Source organism: Heterocephalus glaber, unplaced genomic scaffold (genome assembly GCF_053883595.1).
Source record: "Heterocephalus glaber isolate CG9 unplaced genomic scaffold, H.glaber_assembly_v1.0 deba00001472, whole genome shotgun sequence".
In the NCBI taxonomy this organism is placed as follows: Eukaryota; Metazoa; Chordata; class Mammalia; order Rodentia; family Bathyergidae; genus Heterocephalus; species Heterocephalus glaber.
In genome coordinates this window covers 86,981,471-87,007,794 of record NW_028258315.1, presented here as the reverse complement: position 1 = coordinate 87,007,794, position 26,324 = coordinate 86,981,471, and the positions used below count along the sequence as shown (strand labels likewise).

General features: G+C 36.4%; 1 protein-coding gene across 2 annotated transcripts in view; it reads right to left on the bottom strand.

Moving 5' to 3' along the window:
* The window catches only part of Dennd6a (DENN domain containing 6A), a 66,523-nt gene that overhangs the window by 20,049 nt on the left and 20,150 nt on the right, over nt 1-26,324 (bottom strand). For both annotated transcript variants that reach the window (XM_004864224.4, XM_087182320.1), the window contains 9 exons: nt 21,349-21,461; nt 19,221-19,301; nt 17,781-17,886; nt 16,712-16,791; nt 15,311-15,373; nt 14,495-14,550; nt 11,872-11,994; nt 11,264-11,359; nt 7,903-7,997 (listed from right to left, as the gene is read on the bottom strand). In XM_004864224.4, coding sequence (XP_004864281.1) covers nt 7,903-7,997; nt 11,264-11,359; nt 11,872-11,994; nt 14,495-14,550; nt 15,311-15,373; nt 16,712-16,791; nt 17,781-17,886; nt 19,221-19,301; nt 21,349-21,461 — 813 coding nt within the window. The remainder of the gene's footprint in view (nt 1-7,902; nt 7,998-11,263; nt 11,360-11,871; nt 11,995-14,494; nt 14,551-15,310; nt 15,374-16,711; nt 16,792-17,780; nt 17,887-19,220; nt 19,302-21,348; nt 21,462-26,324) is intronic.

Sequence of the window (26,324 nt, the reverse complement as noted above, 5' to 3'; positions counted from 1 at the left end):
AAAATTAGGTAAACTGGCTTTCATCAATATTGCAAACACTTGTGTATCAAGGGACTCTAACTAGACAGTGAAAAGATATCCTACAGAGCCAAGCATGGTGGCACACACCTATAATCCCAGCACTCAGAAGGCTGAGGCAGGAGGACTGCAGTTGAGTTTGAGGCCACCCTTGGCTATAAAGTGAGTTCAAGGTCAACTTGAATTGCATAGGGAGACCCTGTCTCAAAAAAAAAAAAAGATACCCTACAAAATGGAGGAAATATTTACAAAACCTATCTGATGCTTTTTTTTTTTTTTGGTACCAGGGATCAAACTCGGGTCCTTGCGCTTGCAAGGCAGGCGATGGAACCACTAAGCTAAATCCCCAGCCCAAAACCTATCTGATAAGAGAATAGAACATAGATTACATAAAGAACCCATAAAAGTCAACAAAAACCCAATTTGAAAAGGCCAAATGATTTGAATAGACATTATTCTAAAGAAATTATATAAAAAAGCAATAGCTGAAATGCAAAGATACAACATCACTAATCACCAGGGAAATATAAATGAAACCCACAATGAAATACTTTATCACATCCATTAGGATGGTTACTATAAAAAAGAATAAGAATTTTGAGAAATAAGAACTCTCATGCAAAGTTGGTGGAAATGAAAAACAAAACAGTATGGCAGTTCCTTAAAAAATAAACATAGAGCCAGGCAGGATGGCACATGGCCTATAAATCCCAGTACCTTGAGAGGCTGAGGTAGGAGGACCCCAAGTTCATCTCAGCCTGGGCCACCCACAGAGACTTACTTATCAAGACCCTGTCTCAAAATTAAAAATACACAAAGGGTTGGGAGGGGCCAGGGATTTAGCTCAGTGGTTCTGCTGCCTGCCTTGCAAGCGCAAGGACCCGAGTTCGATCTCCGGTACCCAAAAAAAAAAAAAAAAAGGGTTGGGGATGTAGCTCAGTGTGAAAGCCCTTCTACTCAATCTCCAGTAATAGACAGACAGACAGACAGACAGACACACACACACACACACACACACACACACACACACATTATATAATCCCACAATTCCACATCCAGATATATATCCAAAAGATATGAAAGCAGGGACTCAAAAAGATATTTGTACATCCATGTTCAATACTGAACAATACAAGAAGTAATTCAAATGTTTATCAACAAATGAATGGATAAAGAAAATATACTACAATGGAAACAAATAAAGAAAATATAGTACAATGGAAATGTATATAAAGAAAATGCATACAATAGAATAAGATTTAGCTTTTTAAAACAAAAGGAAATTATGATAAATGCTGCAACGTGGATAAATGTTATGCTACATAAAATAACCCACTCACCAAAGGACTAGTAGGATTCCATTTACATTATAAGGTAGTCAAACTCATAGAGACTAAGAGTGATGAGGAGAGAGGGGTTAGGGGGCTATGGTTTAATAGGTACAGAGTTTGACTTTTGCAAGATGAAGAGTAGATGTGATGGTAAGCACAATACAATGTGAATGCATTTATTATATACTTAAAATGGTTAAGAGGAAGCTGAGTGTGGTGGCACACACCTATAACCCCAGCTACTGAGGAAGCTGAGGCAGAAAGATCAAAAATTCAAGGCCAGCCTGAGTGACCTGGTGAGAACCTGTCTCAAAATAAAAGAAAAAAATATACAGGGCTGGGGCTGCAGCTCAGTGATAGAGCTCATGCCTAGCATGTGCAGGACCCTGGTTTCAGTATACGTGCTGCTGAAGGAAGGACATGGGACCCTGGTTTCAATACCTAGTACTGCCCCCAACCAAAGTTAAGATGATTAATTTTATGTTATGTGCATCTTATCACAATTTTTTTTTCTGGTACTGGGGATTAAATTCAAGGCTTTCACACTGAACTTCATCCCCAGCCCATTTTGAGATAGGATCTCACTAAAATGTTCAATCTGAGCTCAAACTTTCAATTCTCCTGCCTCAGCCTCCCAGAGTGCTCGGGTTACAAGTGCCCCCACATCCGACCCCTATTTTTTTTAAGTAATAAAATTTTAATTAATATTCCACATAGACTAACCTTGTGAACATGATAATAAAAGTAAAACCAGACACAAAAGGAAAAATATTGTAATTCCACGTAATATGATATACGTAGAAGTTAAATTCACAGAGACAAAATTTGAATAGAGGTTACCAAGGGCTAGAGGGAGTAAGACATATATTGTTTAATTAATGTTTTCTTAAAACTGTTATTATTTCATCATTCAAGGATGTAGTTGTTGAGGGGCTGGGGATTTAGCTCAGTGGTTTCGCTGCCTGACAAGCAAGCGCAAAGACCCGAGTTCGATCCCAGGTACCAAAAAAAAAAAAGGATGTAGTTGTTGGTTTGTTGTGGTTTTTTTTGGTACCAGGGATGGAACTCAGGACTTTGTGCTTGCGAGGCAGGTGGCAGCACCACTGCACCAAATCCCCGGCCCTGAGACATATATTGTTTAATTGGCACAAAGCTTCTTGTTGGGGGCAATTGAAAAAGTTCAAGAAATAGTAGAGATGGTTGCACAAAATTATAAGTTTTGTACTATTTTAAAAGTAGTCAAAATGGCAAATTTTACATTACATTATTTGATTACAGTGAAAATTTTTTAAATAAATGGGAAAAGTATGATATTTAAATAATTTTTTCACTTCTGTCAAGATATGTGCCCACATAAGACCCGTCTCATCCAGAAACAATCACACTAGAGGTCTTGCCAAAAACCACTGAAGCATCCCTGGTGCCTGTGCTCACAGTCTATATACTCTACTAAGTGAATTAAGAACAAACAAGGAAGGGCCTGGGATTTAGCTCAGTGGTGCCACTGCCTGCCTCACAAGCGCAAGGTCCCGAGTTCGATCCCCGGTACCAAAAAAAAAAAAAAACCACACACAAAAAAAGTCAGATAAAATAAAATAAAATAAAAACCAGCAGAATGAGCCTGGTATGGTAGCACACACTTGTAATCTCAACACTCAGAAGGCAGAAGCAGGAGACTGCTGTGAGTTTGAGGCCACCCTGGACTACGCAGTGAGTTCAAGGCCCAATTTGAACTACACAATGAGACCCTCTCTAAAAAAAAGAAACAAAACAAAATGAAAGGACTATAAACCACAACTAAATGTGATTTATTTAAGAAACTGAAGGTAAAAAGTACATGATGAGGGGTCGGGGATTTAGCTCAGTGGTTCCACTGCCTGCCTTGCAAGTACAAGGTCCCAAGTTCGATCCCCAGTACCAAAAAAAAAAGTACATGATGATATTCATTGGTACAGAAAAAGTACTTAACAAAACTCTACACCAATTCACAATAAATGGTCCTAAAAAATTAAGAACAGCCGGAGTGGTGGTACACATCTGTAATCCCGGCATGTGGGAGGCAGAGGTAGGAGGATCGCTGTGCATTTGAGGCAAGCCTGGGCTACATAGTGAGTTCAAGGCCAGCCTGAACTACAAAGCAAGACTCTGTCTCAGAAAAGAGAGAAAGAAAGAAAGAAAGAAAGAAAGAAAGAAAGAGGAAAGGAAAGGAAGGGAAGGGAAGGGAAGGGAAGGGAAAGGAAAGGAAAGGAAAGGAAGAATGGCACTTGTACAACCTGATAAAGGAGATCTATGAAAAACTTACAGCTAACATAATTAGTAGTAAAATACTAAATGATGTATTTAGTATTCTCCCTAAGAATTAGTAAAACAAGGATATCTGCTCTCACAAACACTTATTCAATATTATAGCAGAGGTTCTAACCAACATAGATAGGGAGATATTACATGAATTAGATTAAGATGAATGAGAGTAAAAAAATAAATACCATTCAGAGAAGAAAGAAGAAATTAATTTATCTGATCCCATATTGTAAAAACAAATAAAAAAATAACAACAAAATATTAGTAGCACAAGAACTACATTCTATCAATATACATAAACTTGTTTCTATCAATATACATAATACAAAATATATTATTATATTTCCATATACTAGCAATTAAAAATCCAAAATGAAATTAAGAAAACAATTCAATTTATAATAGCACTGAAAAGAATATATTACAAAGGAATAAATATAACAAAAGAAGCATCAGGCTTGTACATTGAAAACCACAAGACTCTGCTGAGAAAAAAAATAAAGATATCAATAAGTGATGAGACATTACATATTCATAGACTAGCCTTACTATTTATTTATTTAACTAGCTAGCAGTCCTGGAGATTGAACCCAAGACCTTTGGAATGAGTTATTTCTCCGGTCCTTTTTTACAATGTTGAGATAGGGGGGCAGGGATTTAGCTCAGTGGTTGGATAGGGTCTGACTAAGTTGCCCAGGCCGGGCTTGAACTTATAATCCTCCTGCCTCAACTTCCCAGATATGTGCTACCACTGCTTCCTTCAATATTTTTTTTTTTACCTTCAATATTTTTAAGGTGGCATTCTTACCCAAATTGATTTCATTTTCAAGGCAATCCCTACTGAAATTCCAGCTGGCTTTTTTGTAGAAACTAACAAACTGATCCTGTAATTTAAATGGAAACACAAAAAAAGCCAGTATAGTCAAAACAATCTGAAAAACAACGTGGAAGACTTAGACTTCATGATCTCTGAACTTAACTATGAAACTACAGTAATCGGGGGCTGGGGATTTAGCTCAGTGGTTTTGCCAACTGCTCAGCAAGCACAAGGACCCGAATTTGATCCCTGGTACAAAAAAACCAAACCAAACCAAAAAAACCTACAGTAATTGGGCTGGGAATTTAGCTCAGTGGTTCCGCCGCCTGCCTTACAAGTGCAAGGTCCTGAGTTCAACCCCCAGTACCAAAAAACAAAAAAAACTACAGTAATCAAGATAGAATGGCGCTGGTGTAAGGACAGACATACAGATCAGTGGAACAGAAACAAGAGTTCAGAAATATGCCTTTATATTAATTTTTTTTTTTTTTACAAAGGTACCAATACAATGGAACAGAAAAAAGGGTAGTCTTTCAAAACAGGACAGCCTTTTTCAAACAAATTGTGTTAAAACAACTGTACATCTAAGTGCAAAAAGATGATCTTAAGGGCCGGGGATTTAGCTCAGTGGTTTCGCCACCTGCTGTGCAAGCACAAGGACCTGAGTTCGATCCCCGGTACCAAAAAAAAAAAAAAGAAAGAAAGTATTTTTAATGTAAAATAGGAAGAAAAGGTCCAAAGGGGTAGGGGTAGTGGGAGGGGCAGGGGAAAGGAAAGAAGGGAAAGGAAAAATGACAAGAAATGGAAAAAATGGAAATAAAGTCTTTGTAAACAGGGAAGGGTGGAGGGGGTGAAGGGAGGGCTAGGAATGGGGAAAAAATAAGAACCAAGATGTATTATGTAAAGGTACAATTCCCAATGAGAATGTAGTTGTGTTGTATACCTACAATGTACCAATAAAAAAATTAAAAAAAAAAAAAGATGATCTTAAGGCTCTTACATTATACACAAAAATTAACTCAAGGTGGATTATAGACCTACATGTAAATACTATAATAAGACTTTTAGACAAAAACATAAGAGATCATTTTTGTGATCTTGGGTTAGGCATAAGTTCTAAGATAACATTGGAAGGCCAATCCATTAAAAAAAAATACAGATAAGCAAGACTTTCTTGTCTCAAAAGACGCCATTAAGAAAATGAAAAGAGAAGCTACATCCTTTAAGAAAATATTTGCAAATCATTTATCTGAAAACAGACTTTTTTCCAGAATACATAAAGGCCTCTTACAATTCAATAATATAAAGACCAACAACCTATTTTAAAAATGGGCAAAAGATTTAAATAGACATCTCACCACACTATGTGAATGATGATAAGTACATGCAAATATGCTCAATATCATCATTCATTAGAGAAAACTAAATTAAAATCACCATTTGAAACACATGAGAATGGCCATAATGAAAAAGATCAAATAGCACCAAAGACGTAAAGAAGTAACACTTAACACGTCGTTTCAAATGTAAAGTGTTGGGGAACTTTGGAACACGGCACAGTAATTTCTTAAACAGATTCATCGTTCATGCTTGTCAAACAATGATTGTGTCTGAAAGTCCTCCACCTATATCCCCAAAAGAGCCTTTCATCATTGGAAAAAGAAAATAAACAGTAGTCTTCTACAAGTAATCACAATAATATAGATTGGTAGAATCAAACCATAACAATAAATATCAAAATTAAGATTTCTTTTTTAATTCTCATGCTTAAGAGTCTAATAACTGTTGTTTTCTGAGTTAACATTAGTACAGCCAGAACACTAATGGAATGACAAGGGAACAGGACATGTACTGAGTGCCATGGATCAAGCTATTGTGTTTAATCCACCCACCAAAGAATTTTAGGCTTAAAGAGGATGTTCTGCCTAATATCACAAAGCTATGACTGACAATGTAAAGCCTTTTGTTCTTTCCTCTCTTTTATAAGATTTCAATATAAGACTGAACCCAGTATTTGTAAACAGTACAACTTAAGATGTTATCTCTGACTCTTAACACCTTCATCTAGGTGTATATACATACCAAAAGAGATATCCTATGTTACCATTATTGTATCAAATATACCTCCATATAACAGTTTGTTTTTTTTTTATGGTACTGGAGATGGAACTCGGGTCCTTGCGCTTGCGAGGCAGGCGGCAGAACCGCTGAGCTAAATCCCCGGCCCAACAAGAATAATTTTTAAAAGTAGTACATCAAGATGGGTGCAACAGTACATGCCTGTAATCCCAGCACTTTGGGAGGCTGAACGAGAAAGATCACAAATTAAAGTCTCCAACTGGGCAATTCAGTGAGACCTTGTTTCAAAATAAAAATAAAAATAAAATAAAAGGGGCTGGGGACATAGGTCAGTGGTAGAGCACCTGTGAGTTTGATCCCCCAAGTACCACAAAAAGTAATAAATACATCATAAAGTTTAAGCCTGGCATGGTGGCACATGCTTGTAATCCCAGCACTTGGGAGGCAAAGGCAGGAGGATCATTTTGAGTTCAAGGCCAGCATGGGCTACATAGTGAGATCCTGTTTCAAAAAAAACAACAAAACAAAACCAAAAAACAGAGCCGGGGATTTAGCTCAGCGGCGCCACACCTCCCTTGCAAGCACAAGGTCCTGAGTTTGATCCCAGGTACCCCAAAAAACCCAAAAACCAACTTAGAATCTCACGTCCCAACTACCTCAGTGAAAAGTCAGGAATGTCCAGTGAGGAATGTCAGAGGTTTATGAAACTGTTATCTAGGTTAACCAAACTTCAACCTCAGAATTCACTTACTCATTTAATAAACATCTATTAAACTCCTACCACGAGCAGTATACTACCTATCTTTTTCTCAAGGAAGGCACAACCTTTCAGCCATTCCCTTAATCAATATCTGTGTCACAAGGATATATAATACTTGTTTTGAGATCTACCCAAGAATTTTGTTAACAACTCTGGGATAATTCTAGCTTTCTATAAAGTTTTATTTAAAGCAGTATTAAAAAATCCCTGTTTCGGGCCAGGGATTTAGCTCAGCTGCACAAGCTCAAGGACCCGAGTTCGATCCCTGGTACCAAAAAAAAAAAAAAAAATCCCTGTTTCATCTGACTTACACATATGAGTACATAAGAAGCTCCAATATTTGAAGTTTCATTTTGTTGTAATATATTCAATGTTCATAATACTGGAGTTACATCTTTTGGTGAGAAGACATGATTATCATATCAGAAGCTACCTATTTGGTGAGAAGTTATACTCTTTTCCAAAGGCTTTTAAGTTGCCGCAAAGAAAGTTGCCACCAACATAAAAAGTAACCAAGGGATGAAAATAAAGTGGAAGAAATAAACCTGTTCAGCCACATTACATATGGAAAACAGGACCCTAAATTTATACTTTACCTGCAGGTTTAAGGTCTCCTATTCGAATAATGTGTGGCCAGTGCTGAAGTGTTTTAGCAAAAAAAGGGTTGGTTACTCCTAATATGACTGAGGGCCTATATAAAAACAAAACAAAAATTTTAAATGTGAGAAAAGATGAGTATTAAATTAGTGAAGAATAGTTTCATTTTCTTTTGAGTAATACATAGATTATCTTTTCCTTTACTCACTGTATTACATATCAACTACATGTCATGCAACATACTTAGCAATAGGCTTATAAAGATGAAAAGACAGAATCTTTGCAATAGCGTATAGGAAGGGTCTACATACTCAATTATGATACCAAAAATTAAATGACACTGAAAGTGGAATAAAATGCACAATAATCACAAAGGAAAATCTAAGGTCTGCTGGGAGATTGAAGGACAGCTTCACCAAAAAGTTGACATTTACATGCAGACATGAAAGATGACCAGGAGTTTTCTGCTGCAGTAAGGGCAAGGCAGAACAAACAGTATGTGCCATGCAATGAGGTGCTATCATAGTCCACATACGGAACTACACACAGTTTAGCATTCTTGGAGTAAAAACTGGGAAGGGTAAGTAGCCAGAAATGAGAGAAGATGGGCAGAACCATGTTAATATGCTAAATTTAGATGTTATCTTACAGGCAAAGAGAAGCTGGTAGAGAACCAAGTGGAGGTAAGCTTGAATGAGAAGGATCACTTTGGGGAAAATCTGGAAGAGGCTCTATAAGAGGACAGGGATTGGGGTAAAAGAAACAGTGGATACGAGAAAGACTAGAGACAACAAGACTGGGAAGGGAGCTATCAAAATCTTATGAGAGGGCTGGGGATTTAGCTCAGTGGTTTTGATGCCTGCCTCGCAACCACAAGGTCCGAGTTCCATCCCCAGTACCCAAAAAAAAAAAAAAAAATCTTATGAGAGATATTTTAGGATTTAAATTTATAAATTTGATTAGAATTTGATGTGAGGCATGTTACAAAGGAGACATTTATGACAACTTAAGTTTCTGACAACTTTTTTAAAAAAAAGAGGTACTTGGGCTGGGGATTTAGCTCAGTGGCACCATGCCTGCCTCACAAATGCAAGGTCCTGAGTTCAATCCCCGGTACCAAAAAATATTAAAAAATTTAAAAATAAAAAATAAAAAAAGAGCCACGCAATTAGAAGGAAAAAAGAGGGAGACAAAAAGAATTGTTTGAACATAGTTTCAAATGACATTAAAAAGTACATGCAGAACTGTCCAATCAGGTGAGCCGAGGGAGGTGGGCTCTGTTTCTTGACGCCAAAGCCCAGGTGCAGAGCACCTTGCAGAGAGAGAGCCAGCTCTCGATTTCTACTGACTGCAGCCTTCGTGGAAAGGACCCTGAAAGACACCCAAGCCACGCAATGGAGGCAGTGTTCTTTGATGATGTGGCTGTGAACTTCACCATGGAAGAGTGGGCTTTGTTAGATCTATTCCAAAAGAAGCTCTACAGAGATGTGATGTCGGAAAACTTTAGGAATGTGGCTGCTATAGGAAGAAACTGGGATGACCAGCAGATTGAAGATAAGTACAGAAATTGCAGGGGAAATTTAAGAAGTGAAGAAGTGGAGAAATGCTGTGAATACAAATTATGGTATCAACATGGAGAAGTGTTTTTTTTTACTCCAGATAGTAATCCGAATATGAAACCAGTTGGTACAGAACCATGTGAAGGCCTTGCCTATAGAAAGCTCCCAATTGGTCATTCAACACCAACTGTGCCTATCATAACTACCACTGAACTCGAATCATATGAGTATCAGGGATTTGAAGAGAAGCTGTCTAAATGTACCAAACATGGGAAAATTTGCACTGACATCCAGTCCTTTCAGAAGCATGCAAAGACAAATCCTAGAATGAAACCATATGAATATGCACAATGTGGAAAATTATACTGTAGTTGCACTGAAGGAACAAACACTGAAGAGAAAACCTTTATATATAAGCAAGATGTAAAAGCTTTCAGTACAGCAAGCTATGTTCAAATGTGTGAAGGAAATCATAGTAGAATGAATACCTATACAGGTAAAAAAAAAGTACAGGCAATGTGTTTAAACAACAGCAACAAAAAATCCTGGATATATAGATATGGCCCTTACAGAATCTAGGCTAGGAAGATATATTTCAGTTATTAGTATAAGGTTTTAACAAAGGCAGTGGGTACTGGAAATACTACAAATAAAGAATTATCAGTCTGAAATCAGAACCCAGAACAAGAATATTGGAGAATATGGAGGGATAGCAGAGAAGGGGAATGAAATATATCACCAGTGAGTGAAGAGAGAGAGCAAGAATCAAGGATTAAAATATTTTCAAAATCAAAGAGTAACTGTTACAAGAAAGAGAAAGTGGGATGGGCATGGTGGTGCATGCCTATAATCCCTGCACTCGGGAGGATGAGGCAGGAGGATCACTGCAAGTTTGAGTCCAAGGCCAGCCTGGGCTACATAATGAGTTCAAGGCCAGCCTGAACTACATAGTGAGACCCTGTCTCAATTAAAAAAAGAGAGAAGGTGGGAAAAATGAGGCAATAATCCACCTACTGGGTCAGGTAGTGAGATGAATCTGGCAAAAAACAAACAAACCAAAAAAACAGTAGATAAAAAGAAGTTAACCTGTAGTTAACTTTTTTTTTTTTTGGTACCAGGGATTGAACTTGGGTCCTTGCGTCTGCACAGCAGGCGGTAAAACCACTGAGCTAAATCCCCGGCCCCAAATTATTGGAATACTTGTTTTTTTTGGTACCGGGGATTAAAGTTGGGACCTTGTGTTTTTGAAGCAGGCGGCGGAACCACTGAGCTAAATCCCCGGCCCTGTAGTTAACTTTTAAGAAGCAACCAGAAAATCAAGTAGAGACAGTAAATGAAGATTTTTGTTATTTTCTAGAAACTTAAGTTATGAAAAGAATAAACAGGAGCTAAAAGGAAAAAGGAAAGATTATTTTTCCATTCTACAGACCGAAAAGATTTTTTATAATGACAGTGGAATCAAAAGTACAGTCTGGGCCGGGGATTTAGCTCAGTGGTTCTGCTGCCTGCCCCACAAGCGCAAGGACCCAAGTTCGATCCCTGGTACCAAAAAAAAAAAAAAAAAAAAAAAGTACAGTCTGATGACTATTAATGACAACACATTAAAATTACTGACAGAGAATATGTTACTAACTCTTGAAAGCTTAAGCTATTGTCAGCAGTTCAAACCTTCTTAAAATAAAATATAAAATATCCCAATAAGTTAAACATTTAAATTAAAATTTTATTACCAAAAATAATTCTAGATGATTTGGGTTATAAAGGTAACACCTGGTCAATAAAAGTTATTCTGTTTACTCACGGAGCTTGAGTACGGGTTGTATATTCTTTGAATTCACTATCATGAATAGTGAAATAAGGTCGGAAATCACTGAAGTACTTTAATGGAGAAATGCAGCTGTGGAGCAGAAAGAATATGTAAGTCAAAGGACATAGAAATTAAAGGCCCTACTCTTTAACCGTGAACCATCAATACAAACAGTAGATAAGCAGTGGGAGAATGTATTTACTTCAAAAAATGAAAAACTCCTTCTAGGGAACTAAAAAAACAAATGGAAATAAGCAATGTGCAAGGGTATACAGAAAGAACATTGATGTAAGGGCAGAAGATGGGATGAAATTCTGGCTCTACCATTCACTAGCTATGTGCCTTTGATAAAACACTGACTACTCATACTACTAATATTTATCAAGGGATAAGTTCGCATAAGTGAGTGAATGCTTGTCATTCAGAACAGAAACATGGATCCAGCCCTCGTCGAGCCTGACATTTTATTATCCATAAAATGGTGCTATAAGCACTACTTCTATAGTGTTGTTATAGGGATTGATGAAATAATGTGTGGGGAAATATATCAGAGATGTGAAAATGCTGTCAGCATCTCACCACCAGGAATCAAATGTACTCACTTAACAAGGGCCAGTACAGTCTCCGACGATTCTGATGGTGATGGCGCCATCACCACGAGGGGCTCTCCCAATAGCACCAGCTCCCAAAGCATCTGACTATGAAGAAAAACTGGGCAGAAACACCTGAGAAGTGTTTACACAGAATTATTTTGTTATTTATCCAATCCTGACTTTTAAATTCTCACATAATCATTCTTTAAAAATTCACATTGATATAAATTCTTTCTGATTTTTATATTTTGGTCTGGTATACAAATTATGCATAGAGACAGACTTAATTTCCTTTTATATACTTTTTATATCCTTTGAGGGTTTTTTTTTTTGAGACAAGATCTGGCTATAGGGCTGGGGATTTAACTCGGTGGTTCTGCCACCTGCCTCACAAGCGCAAGGTCCCGAGTTCAATCCCTGGTACAAAAAAAAAAAAAGATCTGGCTGCCTCAGCCTCTTGAGTGCAGGGATTACTGGAATACAACAGCATGCCCAGCTGAAAGTGTATAATTTTTAAACTGTTTTACCATATGGTAAATTTATTTTAATAATACTGTCTTGTTATGTTTGAATTTCCACTCTAAATATTTTGAAAGAAACAAAAAAAGTAATTTCCCAAAGGGGCATTTCTTGTTTTTTATTATTTTGGGTTTTTTTTTTTTCCTGGTACTGGGGATTGAACTCAGGACCTTGCACTTGCAAGGCAGGCACAGTGCCACTGAGCTAAATCCCCAGCCAAAGGGGCATTTATTGGATATGCCTAATTTAAAAGACGGTGCTGCACTGGGTACGTAGCTCAGTAGCAAAGCACACATGCAGTATGTAGGAGGCCCTGGATTTGATCCCCAGCACCACAGAGATTAGAGATTAGACATGAGAAATAAAGACAGAGAGACAGTGATAGAGATGGGGGAGTTAATAGTCAAAAGCAGGATTAAGAAGGGGTGGGAAAGCAAAACAAGAAGTTTAATATATAACTGACCATTAAACATCAACTGAGATAGCTCAATACTTTGGACCAGCCAAAAAGCGGGTGCTTTTGAATGCTGGGCATGGTGGCGCATGCCTGTAAACCCAGCACTCAGGAGGCTGAGGCAGAAGGATCTCCATGAGTTCAAGACCAGCCTGGGCTACACAATGAATTGAAGGCCAGCTTGAACTACATAGTGAGACCCTGTCTCAAAAAAAAAAATGCTTTTAATATTAGAGAATGACAACAACAAATCACTAGGGAGAGTTTGAATGCTGAACAGCAGATCCTCCCAATGCAAAACTGCTGCATATTTTTATAGCAGCGCTGGAACTGAATGAAGGCCGTAACTCCACTAATAATTACTAAGCCTTGGACATTTGGTAATTTTTACTTATTCAGTTAATTTTTTTCCTGGATGGTAACAATTTTTCCTAGCAGATTACAGATAGGGGAAAAAAACCTTATCTATTTGTGAAGATCATAATCTAAAACAATTAAAAAACACACAGGGCTGGTAGAGGGCTTGCCTAGCATGTGTGAGACCCTTGATTCTATCTCCAGCACAAAACCAAAACAAAACAAAAAAACTCCACATATACACACAAAGAAAAAAAGTAAATTTAAATCCAAAAATATCCAATAAAAATTTGAGGTGCAAATTAGGAGAATTAATCTTAACTACTCAAAGGCAAAAAGAAAATGTGAAGAAAGTGCTCCTCCAAGAAAAGATAGCCCAAGGATAAAGCCAAGGGGCTCTTCCTCTTCCTTTCCCAATTAATTGAATCCTAAAGCAGAACAAAGCAGGTATTTTCACCTGAGGGGAAGAGAGCCACACTGGCCCAGAGGTGAATATCAGAGCTTGTGTGAGGAGAAGTGGCCACCCATGTGCAGGGAGTGGCCTGATCTGGAGCCTGCAGAACCACTGTGTGGTGAGGAAGGGGTATGGTGGGGGGGTCTGGTTTAGGGGTACAAAGTCTAGGAGGCATGTGCTGAGGAAGCACAGAGAGACAGCCCACTGTGTAGTGTCAGAGCCACAGTGGGTGAAGAGAACACAAATTCCCTTTGATGAATGTGATCATTATGTATGTTTAAACTGTACCAATACAAGTAATAAAAATTAATAAATTTATGCCCATTCCTCAAATTATTCCTTAATAAATTAAAAATTACAATACCATTATTCTCTTTTTTTTTTTTTTGGAACCAGGGATAGAACTTGGGTCCTTGCACTTGTGAGGCAGGCAGCGGAACCACTGAGCTAAATCCCCGGCCCAACAATATCATTATTCTCACACTAAAACAAAACACAATTTATTTTTACCATGTAAAACCCAAACCATATAAAAATTTCCCTGTCAATGTTCATAAAATGCAGCCAGGGATGAATCACTGATTGATTGATTTTTTTTTTTTTTTTTTTTGAGACAGGGTCTCGCTGTGTAGTTCAGGTTGGCCTTGAAATCACTGTGAGCCCAGGCTGGCCTCAAACTTTTGATGGTCCTCTGGCCTCAGCCTCCCAGGTGCTGTCATTGATCTTTTACCAAGTAAAGTAAGTATTTCCATCTAACTTTTTCCACATCATCCATCAGAACACTCATTTTCTAAATAAATTATCAAGTAAGACAAAGCAAGAGAGAAAAGTTAAAGTGTTTTTTTTACCTGAAAAGATCCACCTCATGAACAGTAGGTAAAATAACAGATATGTGTGTATTTGCCTAAGAGATAAAAAGGAAAATGAGAAGATATCACTAAAATTTGCAGAAACTGATTTTTAAAATATGCCTATGTAGTTCATGATCAATAAGCCAGGCTGCCTATCTATATTTTTATGATTCATTTCCTCTAGGAGCAGCCAGAAAGAGAATGGGTCTTACTAATCTCCCATAATACAGCACAAGACAGAGAAAAAAACATAGATACCATGGATAAAGAACTATCCAGTAGTTAGATGTTAGATTAGATCACAACTATATGAAATACTTCCATTATAACTAGATAATATAAGTAACAGGAAAAAAAAAATTAGTCCTCTTCCTGCTCTCCATTTGTATTCAATGCAAAGGATAAAGGGAGTGCTAACATACCAGATAAAACCTTTCAAATGAAAAATTCAACTCCACCCATGAACAGATGTTTTCAGAGAAAGGAAAAGGAATCATAACTAAAAAATCCTTTTGTAAGAGTCTTCTAAAATCAGAAGTCTTCTGGCCACTCTTCTAAGATAAAAGGTTTTACCACAATTAAACCTTGTTGAAAAAACACTTTTCCCTTGTCCTAACAACTACAGTATAAATTCTGAGTTCTCCAGTGTCTATTGGAGAAATAACAAGAAACAGGAGAAAGTTTATTATCAATTCATTGGAAAATTACTTAACAGAGTATTTCAGTAATATCCAGAAATATATAATAAACCCAAGAAACCACATTTGCTAGTTTTAAAGTTCTGTGATCATTTTATCATGTTCCATACACTACCTGTTGAGTTAGCTGTGTTATTTGAGTAGTCCCAGGCTTGTCATAACATGTGGGAATCCGTACCTTAAAAAGATAAGAAAGTATCTTTGACTGTAAATGAATGAGGGATCAGAAGTACCCTATTCTGCTGCTATAAAGGAATATTCAGCAATCCCTAAAAAGGTATTTTAAAATATTTATATCAGATTAGCCTGGCATAGTGATGCACACCTATAATCTTAGCAATAGGGAGGCTGAGGCAGGAGGGTCTTCAATGAGTTTGAGGCCAGTCTGGCTACATGGTGAGTTCAGGGCCAGCCTGAGCTACATAGCGAGACCCTGTCTAAAATAAAACAAAACAAAAACAACAAACAAAAACTTTGTCAGATTAAAAAACTAAGGCTATATTTATTTTCAGTTACAGCAGAAAGTGCAAGGTCTCCATATTCACAAACACAGTGAAATCACTAACCTACTGAGAAGCAAACTTGCCAAAAGACAGAAAAAGGACATCAACATCACACTGTTTCCTGTTTATTGTTCTAATCTTTCCTTCATTAATATACACACACCCAAACACACCCTCAAGCTTGCCAAACCTTTGGATAAATGCCCCAGGAAATAATGAGCACTTTCAACCAAGAGCTATCAGTATAACTTTTGATGATTTCCCAAGGAAAAAAATAGAACATACAAAAAAAAATGAGCAAATCTAAAGAGAGAACACTGTCAAAAATAAGTCAAACTTGATAGTGAATTGTACTTAAAGTACTCATACAAGGTCTGACAGTAAAATGCTAATGTATTTTTAAAAAAGCAACAACCCACAAAATCACACTAACAGAGAATAACCGGGGAAGAATGTTTATTTATAACTGAGAACCAATGGCTTTCCTAATTTCTCTGAATTTTCAGTAATTCAAACTTAATTGGTCAAGTGATCTGTCTCTGCTACTACCCACCCCTGGAGGCACTGGTGTGGGCCAGGAGTTGCAGAATTGTAGGAGGGAGCATTACATTCACACATATTACACAGGAAAGACACTCCTGTGCAAACGGGATGCAGGGGGACTGCAGGCATGGAGCTGTTACCACTAACTGTAGGAAGCAGGATGAGTTTGCTGTCTCTAACACCTCACACCAGACTCAAAAAAACCCCAATAAATAAATGAATAAATAAAAATAAAATAAAATGAGACAAGTGAGATAGCTATAAGCCAGAGATGGCGAACTTTTAGAGACTAAGTGCCCAAACTGCAACCCAAAACCCACTTACTTATCACAAAGTGCCAACACTACAATTAAACCTGAATACTGAGGTTTTAGTTTAGAAAAAACAACTCATATATTAACATCTTTCGTCATAAATGAAAAACACAACATGCGTGCCAAAGATTTACCACCACTGCTGTAAGCTATTACCTTCATCACCACTCCCATGATAGGCAGGTGCAGTGTTTTCCCTGGCACTGGGGCAGGCCATCTATCAACATCATTACACGCTGAAAAATGTAACAAAAGATTTTCTTAGTATAAGTAAAAATATTGAAGTATTAAAATGGGGCATTAGAAATTAGAACTCTACTTTCTGTAAAGCAGAATAGAAGATAAAAGAAAAGTAATAGTGATGAAAATATCTTACATTTCACTCAGAAAAACATATGTTCTAGGTAGAATATAAATTGGTTAATACTTTTTTTATTAGCAATAATGAGGATTGAACCCAGGGACTCACAGATGTTGAGCAAGCACTCTAACCACCAAACTATACCCTCACCCTTTATTTTGTTGTTTGTTTTGTTGTGCAGTTTTGAGACACGGTCTCACCCAGTTGCCCAGCCTAGCCTCCAACTTTCAATCCTCCCACCTTAGCGTCCCAAGTCAACAATCAGCAGGTTTACAGGGATGTGCCACCATGCATGGCAATAAAATTTTTTGAAAGTGACAAATTAATAGGTTTAAAGAGAGTCTTTCTGTTTATTACTACTAAAACTAGCAACAAATGAAAAGCCTGGTGTGGTGGCACATTCCTGTAATCCCAGCACTTGGAAGCTGAGGCAGGAGGATCACTGTTAGTTAAGAGGCTAGCCTGGGTACACAGTGAGTTCGAGGCCAGCCTGAAGTGAGACTCTGTCTCAAAACAAACCAAAATTAATTAATCAATAAATTAAATTAGCTACAAATACACATCACCTGGTAGAGTGATTATTATTAGTGATTTCCATTCAATGGTACTCTGAGAATTGTGAACTCAAAATTTATTCATTATTATCCTAATAAATGAATACCATCTATGTTGTTAGAGGTGATAAGAACAGATACTATTTTTGGTGTTTGTAGGAAAAGATGCCAAATAGTTTTGTATCTCTTTCCCTCATATAATCCTTAAATTATTCTCCAAATTTTTAAAGGTCAACTTCATTTTCATCATGCATTTTCAGTAAAAGTTTAAAAACATAAAGATATATAATTCATACAACGTTTAACATACCTGCTTCCAAATAAGGTTCGTTCTTTTCAAAATACTCTGGTGCTATTTGTTTCAGCACAGTGTGAAAAAAATGAATGTAAGGTAGTTTGCTGATTAAAACCAATGACTAGGGGGAAAAAAAGAAATAATTTTAAAAAATCGTCTAATGATTACAATTTAAGTCTGCCATTCACATCTTGCAAGAGCAATTACTAACTAAATTCAGCAAAAAGTGTGGATTTTAAAATAAAAAGGCTTTTACAATGGACAGTTAGAAGGAATCACAAAACCATAGCTGCAGTGTATAAAAATTGTAACTTTATTATCACACTTTAAGACTATTACGCCACATTCACAGATGTTCCTAATCTTCAGGAGAAAGAATTTCCTATAAACAGATCAATGCCACGGGTAATTTCCGCACCCTGGCTACTACTGTGCACAGCACAGCAATATCAAGAATTAGCCAAATGAACACTTCCATTAAGGAAAGAAGGAATTGTGATGCTTTATCCAAAGACCTATGACTATTACATTGTATAGTTCAATTGTTACGCCCATATATTTCCAAATTGTGATTTTATAGTTTGACCACTTAGGATTTGGAATATGCTGAATTTATAAAATGTTTTTTTCAGGATGTGGTGCTGCACACCTATAATTCCAGCACTCAGGAGGCTGAGGCAGGAGGATCATTGAGTTCAAGGCCAGCCTGTGCAACACAGTGAGTCGAAGGCCAGCCTGAACTACATAGCTAGACCACATCTCGAAACAAAACAACAACAATTTTTTAAAAAGTTGTTTTTCTTGAAAACCACTCTTTACCTTTCCATCCAGCATCAATTAGTGGTCAGGGAAAATTCTGGTTATAAATAGAAATGGCGTGCTCTATTAGTTGGGATTAAGTAAGATGTATTCATTTTTCTTTATTTTTTTTTAAAAAGACTGCACATTTAGAACGGAAACAATAATTGCTAAGGTGTTGCTGAAGTTTACTTACTGGTTACTCAAAAAAAGATACTGCAAGCTTTTATTAGTTGTAACAATATTACAACTAATTTTATTATTTATTTTATTATTTATTATTTTATTCTAAAATACCAAAATTAAGAAGATTCTTCCATACACTAACGCAACTTAGCAGGATTCTAGCACAAAGATAGCAAAAATTCAATAGCACTTTCTTTTTTTGGGGGGGGTACTGGGGATCAAACTCGGGTCCTTAGCTTGCGAGGCAGGTGGTGGAACCACTGAGCTAAATCCCCAGCCCAAAGCTAAATCCCCAGCCCCAATAGCACTTTAAAATTTAAGAACAAGTATGTATAATCTAAAAAGTACAGACAAAATTTAAAGTCTACTACATTTAAAGATGAAATACCTAAAACTTTAAAGACTGTTAAATCTGCTTCTATTTTTCCAATCATAATATAAAAATACTTTATTAGTATATATGAAAATTACCTTCTGAAAGTAGCCTCTCTTAAGAGTTTTATCTCGAACTTGTCGAAAATACACATATCCATAAAAATAAGCAGGGTCTTTCTATAAAAGAAGTAACAAAATAAAAATGTTAATGTATGGTCAGCACTTAATATTAACATCAGGTTCCTTTATAAACCCAAATCAAGATGTGAGGAACAAAGAACTAGTTATGTTTTTCTATCAACAAACAATAACCATGACAGTAGTTGCCAGATAAAATCCTAATTTGCCCAAAAATGAAAGATTTATAATCTAAAATGAGACTAAGAATCATCTAAAGTGAGACTTTCCCCTTACATACTCAGTTTAAATTCCTTATTCATAGCTATAGTAATTAAAGTTAGAAAATAACCAAATTCTGTATTTTCCCCAATGCTATATATGTATTTTTAATTCTACCTACAATTTTGAATTTGTCAGGGATATAAGGGGGTCAATCTTTTACCAAACTGAGGTGTCCTAAAATAAAATTTCAAGAGAGAAAATAAAAGGCATTAAAAACCAATCTGAATCGTACATATTAGTCATACGTTAATCCAAAAAATAATGAAACTTCTAGAGTGTTTTTATACTTGATCTTAGCCAAAAGGCCGAGAAGCAATTCTCTAGAGTGTTTTTAAACACACAATTTGAAAAGAAACTATACTGTAAAACCTATGGAGTTCTGAGATCTTAACAAAATAAACTTTGGCTCAGTTCCTTATTTGAGATTGGTATTGTTTAAGTAAATATTTATTAGTTTCATCCTTCAAACAAGGTATTGTGTTAAGACAAGATAAAGACATGCATAAAGCACAATTCTTTAAGGAGATTACAATCTCGGAGGGATATAAAAAGTAAAAAATGATTATTATATAACAGAGGGTAGGTTCCAGGAAAAAAAAGCACAAATTGTTATAAGAAGGTCAAGAGAGAAGAGTAATGACTACATGGAGGCAGCTGATTTTTAACTGGGCATTGAAAGAACAGATATGATGTATTTAAAGACAAAGACATTTGAGATTTAGAGGGTTAAAAGTTTGAGAAAAACTGAAAAATACAAGCTTTCTCAAGAAAACCCACATAGTTCAATTTGGCTAAAATAGAACACAAGTATACAAGAAGAGGTTGGAAAAGTAAAGGCTTTCTTATTTTGATAGATTGAAAATAGTTAAGATGAGGAAACAGTACCATCATTAGCTCTTTACTCATTCAGCAGTTACTAATCATTTTATATTCTATTTACTTTTATACTGTAGATATACTTTAGCTGGCAACACTCTATAAGATATAGTGTGTTGGAAAAAAAAATTGGGATGTCTTTGGGCATCCTCATTTCCCTAATCTGCAAAAGGAACTCTCACAGAGAATTGTAGGGAGGATTAATACGTAATATATTCTTACTAATACTTACAGTATCTAGAACATAAAAAGTCTTAATAAATAATAGCCATTATTATCACTGATTGGAAGAGAATATCGAAGAGACATTCCAAAGAGAGAAATTTTGCTGAGATGGGGTTCCTGCCACAAGCGGAACAGAAAGGTCAATTGTAAAAGCCAACTTCAGGCCAATAAAGTCAAATTCATACTGAATATGCTGAAAGGATATCCGGGTGAAATGTTCCTCATGCAGTTAGATATAAGCATAGAGTACCAAGGAGAGAAGCACATAGACTCTAAAATCATCTGAGTTATTAAAATTGTTTCAATAAACAGTAACTATAAGCAAAGTACATTAGAAAATAAAAAAGAAACAACTATATACTATCATAAAGTATAAGGGTTACTACTCCAATTCTGGACAGTACTGTTTAGCGGCACTCCACCCCCACATCTAAACAAAGAATTATTAACAAAAGAAAATCACCTCAGCATTCTAATCCATTTCTATAATTCACAATGGCATTATATGTTTCAAGAACAATAACTTTTTAGTCTCATTCACTCATATGCTAAAACCTTATCAGTTAGATTCTCTGAAGAAATTCGGCTACATAATAAAGTAACAAAACAGAGTAAAATATTTCTGAATGCTCTAAGAGGTAACTGAAAAAATGGGTTCTAATGCAGTAAGCTGTAAGAGTTTCTTCTCACATGGACATGTTTCTATAACTACTTTTCCAACCTTTAAGTAAACTGGTAAATCTTTGTCAAATTGATCCAGAAGACAATGCAGTGACACCCTCCTCCCAGAAGACCGTCGAAATCTAAAACAAAACTGGGTATCTCCAAGACAACCTAATGAAAACAAAAATGAAACAAATTAAGTATAGCTTAGCAAAACATTTACTTATCCAGTTTCATCAGTTTTAGAGCTGAAGGAATCCTATAAGTCGTTAAACACATTCTCTCGGGTTTCAGAGAAGAAAAAAAGAGATCCTAAAAGTTCAAGTGCCTTTCTCAAAACCATTTTTGCTGAACAGAAGCAAAAGCCAGAAGTGAAACATGAAACTCTTTGCTTTTCCTACTCTATTTTCCCCATGCAATTAAAAATTTGGGGAATCTGCCTGGTATAATGCTGACTCACAAACATAATAAGGAGCAAAACAACACAAACATAAATCCACGTAGGTAAAATAAAAAATTTAAACAGAAAAACAATAGTGCTTACAGATCCATGACTGGGTCGTAAAAATCTAAAGAAAAGAATCTGGGCACAGAGGCACAGGCCTATAATCCCAGAATTCTGAGAGGTTGAAACAGAAGGATTTCAAGTTCGAGCCCAGCCTGGGCTACTTAGCTCCTTAATGCAATCCTGGCTCAAAAGTTTAAAAAGGGTTTGATGTACAGTAGGTCAGCGCAAAGGTGCTGGGCTCAAACCTCAATGGGGGAACAGGAGTAACAAACTTATACAATCAGCATAGTAGTTACACATGAGAGAAGAATAATGAGAAGACGTGGCAAGAAGACACTTTTGAGGTGCTGGCAAAGTTCTACTTCTTGACCTTGCATGTGTTTTATATTTCACAATGAAAAGCTCTTGTTTGTTTATTGTGCTGGGGATTGATCCCAGGGCCTTGCCCACACTAGGCACAGGATCTACTACTGTGCTATACTCTCAGCCCAAAATATTCTTTTAAAAAGATATAATACAAGGGCCAGGGATTTAGCTCAGTGGCACCATGCCTGCCTGGCAAGCACGAGGTCCTCAGTTCAATTCTCAGTACCAGAAAAAAAAAAAAAAAAAAAAAAAGATAATACAGCTGGATATGGTGACACACACCTGTAGTCCCAGCATCAGGAAGCTGAGGCAGGAAGAATCACCATGAGTTCAAGGCCACCCTCAGCTACATAGCGAGCTCAAGGCCAGACTGGGCTGCATACTGAGACCTTGTCTCAAAAAAATAAATAAAAATAAAAAAGATATAATAGAGCTGGGTGTGGTGGTGCACGCTTGTAATCCCAGCACTCAGGAGGCAGAGGCATGAGGATTGCCATGAGTTCTAGGCCAGCCAGGGCTACACAGTGAGTTCAAGGCCACCCTGAACTACATAGTGAGACCCTGTCTCAAAAAAAAAGCTATAACATAGAAGACTCTAAAAGAGACCAAGTAATCAACTTACTACTTTAATCATCTGAATTTAAAACAAATTTTTAAAACTTTAGTCATTTTAGCAAATCTCTTAAAAATGTAAGTTTTAATTAAATTGTCAGGTAATAACTATTAAAAAAACTATAAAAATCCATCTATTTAAAAAACACATGAAGTAATCTATCACTCAAATCTTTCCCAGTTACTACAGTTAGAACTAATAACATTATAATAAATATGAAATGTGCTCAATATTTGTATTATTACTTATTACTACACACATAATCACTAACATTTATCAGGTGACATTTTAGAAAGGAAACAGAAACCTGACAATATGCTTAAAATTTTTTAAAGCTTCCGCTGCCTGTCTCCCAAGTGTAAGGTCCCGAGTTTGATCCCCTGTACCTGTACCAAAAAAAAAAATATTTGTAAAGAAACCTAGCACAATATCTAAGCAAATATAGTCACTAATACTTCTTTGGTGGTAAAGAAGAAGGAGACTGGAGGCTGAATTGATTCAGTTTCTTCGCTTGTTCAAGCAAATAGTTTAAAAAATAAGACAAGCACACAAAACCTGAGAAAATGGGAAATACTTTGTGATATGGGTCAAGAATTATTTTAGCTTGACATATATATATGTGTATATATATGTATATATATATATATGCACACATACTTATGGTTCAATTTTCCTCTTTAGAAGTCATTTAAATCCTTTTTTAAAAGACAAAAAAGTACAGGGAAGAACACACTAATTTCTCTTAAACTCTTAGCAAGATAAAAAGATCAAAAACTTAAAATTGCAGCTGAGATTTAGCTCAGTGGTTCTGCCACCTGCCTCACAAGCGCATGGTCCCGAGTTCGATCCCCAGTACCAAAACAAAGCAAAAACAGAGTCTGCAAAAACCTGAAACTATAAAATTCATAGAAGAAAACATCAGGAAAAACCTTATCTAAACCTGGCAACTATTTTTTTGAGACAAGGTCTTGCTTGCTATGTTCAGGCTATGCCTTGAACTCATTATGTAGTCCAGGCTGGCCTCAAACTCATGGCAATCCTCCTGCCTCACCCTCCCCAGTGCTGAGACCACAGGCATGCACCACCATGCGTGGCATGGCAACTATTTCTTGGGCATGACCCCACAGGCACAGGCAACATAAGTACAAATAGACAAATGGGGCATTAAACTTACAAATGTTTGCACAAGAAAGCAAGCAACGAACATAGTGAAAAGGCAACCTACTAAATAGGAAAAAATATTTGCAAATCATATATCTGAAAAGTGGTTAATATCCATAATATAAAAATAACTTCAAATCATTAACAACAACTTAAACAATCCAATGCAAAAATAGGAGAAGTACTTGAATAGGCATTTCTCCAAAGAAATACAAATGAACAGATGCTCAGTATTACTATTCATTTGGGAAATGCACATCAGAACCACAATGAGGTATCGTTTCATACCTGTTAGGATGACCATTATCAAAGAAGAAAGAAAAGAAATGGACAAATATTGAAGAGGATGTGTAGAAGCTAATTCCTATGTACTATCAGAATATAAAATACTCATATTAGAATATAAAATACTATGTATGAGTATATATGGAAAAGAACTGAAAAAAGGTCTCTAAGAGGTATTTGTATAGCCATATTCATTGCAGTACTATTCATAATGGCCAAAAGGTAGACTCATCCATCAGTTGAAGAACAAAGAAAGAAAATATGGTACATGCATATAATGGAATATTACCTAGCCTTAAAAAGAAAAGTCATATGTACAACATGGATAAACCTTAATGATATTAAGCTAAGTGAAGTAAGACAGAAACAAAAATATACTATATAAGGGCTGGTGATTTAGCTCAGTGGTTCTGGCACCTGCCTCGCAAGTGTAAGGTCCCGAGTTTGATCCCCAGTACCAAAAAAAAAAAATATATATATATATATATATATATATATATATAATATAATATAATATAACATGATTCCACTTATTTGAGGCACCTAAAAGTAGTTAAACTCTCAGAAAGTAGAATGATGGTTGCAGAGGGCTGGAAGAAGAAAAGGGAAGTTGTTAATGGATAGAGAATGTCAGTTTTCCAAGATAAAAAAGTTCTAGAGAGCTATTGCACGACAATATTCATACAGTTTACACTACTCTGTACACTTGAAAATGGTTAAGACAATTAATTTTCTGTTTTGTTTTTGTGGTACTGGGAAGTGAACCCAAGGCTTTCTCACTGAGCTACATCTCATACTTCCTTTTTTTTCTTTCTTTTTTTGGTTTTTTGAGTCAGGTTCTTGCTGTGTAGATCAGGCTAACCTAGAACTCACTTTGTAGTCTAGACTGGTCTTGAACTCACAGCTATCCGCCTGCCTCAGCCTTCTAATTGCTGGGATTACAGATGTGTGCCATCACACCTGGCTCATACTCCTTTTTATTTTGAAACAGGGTCTCACTAAGTAATGCAGACTGGGTTTGAACTTTCATTTTATTTAATTTATTTGTTTGGTACCGGGGATCGAACTTGCGAGGCAGGTGGCAGAACCACTGAGCTAAATCCCCAGCCCTTTCCATACATTTTACTTTATTTTATTTTCTATTTTTTTTATTTTTGAAATCTGTGGTGATTTTTTTTTTTTTTTGGTACCGGGGATTGAACTCAGGACCTTGCACTTGAGAGGCAGGTGGTGTAATCACTGAGCTAAATCCCCGGCTCTGGGTTTGAACTTTCAATCCTCCTGCCTCAGTCATCCAGAGTGCTGGGATTACAAGTATGAGCCTCCACTCCTGGTTTATTTGTGGTTTGACAATAATAATAATAATAATAATAATAATAATAATAGTAAGGAAATCACTTAAACTATCAACAAAAGCTAGGGGTACTATTAGATGATCTCTAAAGTCACATTCAGCAGTAACAAAGATTATAAACTAAAATTTCCCAACTGAGCTGTGACTGTACTTAATTCTAAGCATCTCATCTAACATGCTCACTAGGAAAACAAAAGACCAATAAAGCCCTCAAGGGATCTAAAAGTTACACTATGAACAACATGGCTTTCAGATTATTCACTTAAAAATGGAAAAAACAAAAACAAAAAAACAAGCCAGAAATGGTGTTGCACACCTGCAACACCAGCACTCTGGAGGCTGAGGCAGGATTGTTGCAAGTTCAAAGCCAATCTGGGACACACAGTGAATTCAAGGCCAGCCTGAGCTACACAGTGAGACTCTCAAAAAATATCCCCCCAAAGCAAAAATTAATGTAAAGGGACTTTTTCTTTTATAAACAAAGACATAAGCATTCATTTACATAAATTTTAAATGACAACTCTCTAAAGAAAAGACAAATTAGCTCACATTTTTGAGATATATATATAAAAATAGGTGCTAAGGGACCAGCAAATCAGGCCAGTAAGACTCCACAGCTTCAGTAAATGTTCCATTTTCATTTATCTAACACAGTCTCTACTAGCCTAGAAAACACAACTAAAATTCCTACAGGCTTAAAACCTACAAACTTTCTGTAATCTTTTCCTTTTTTTCTTGAGAGTGCTG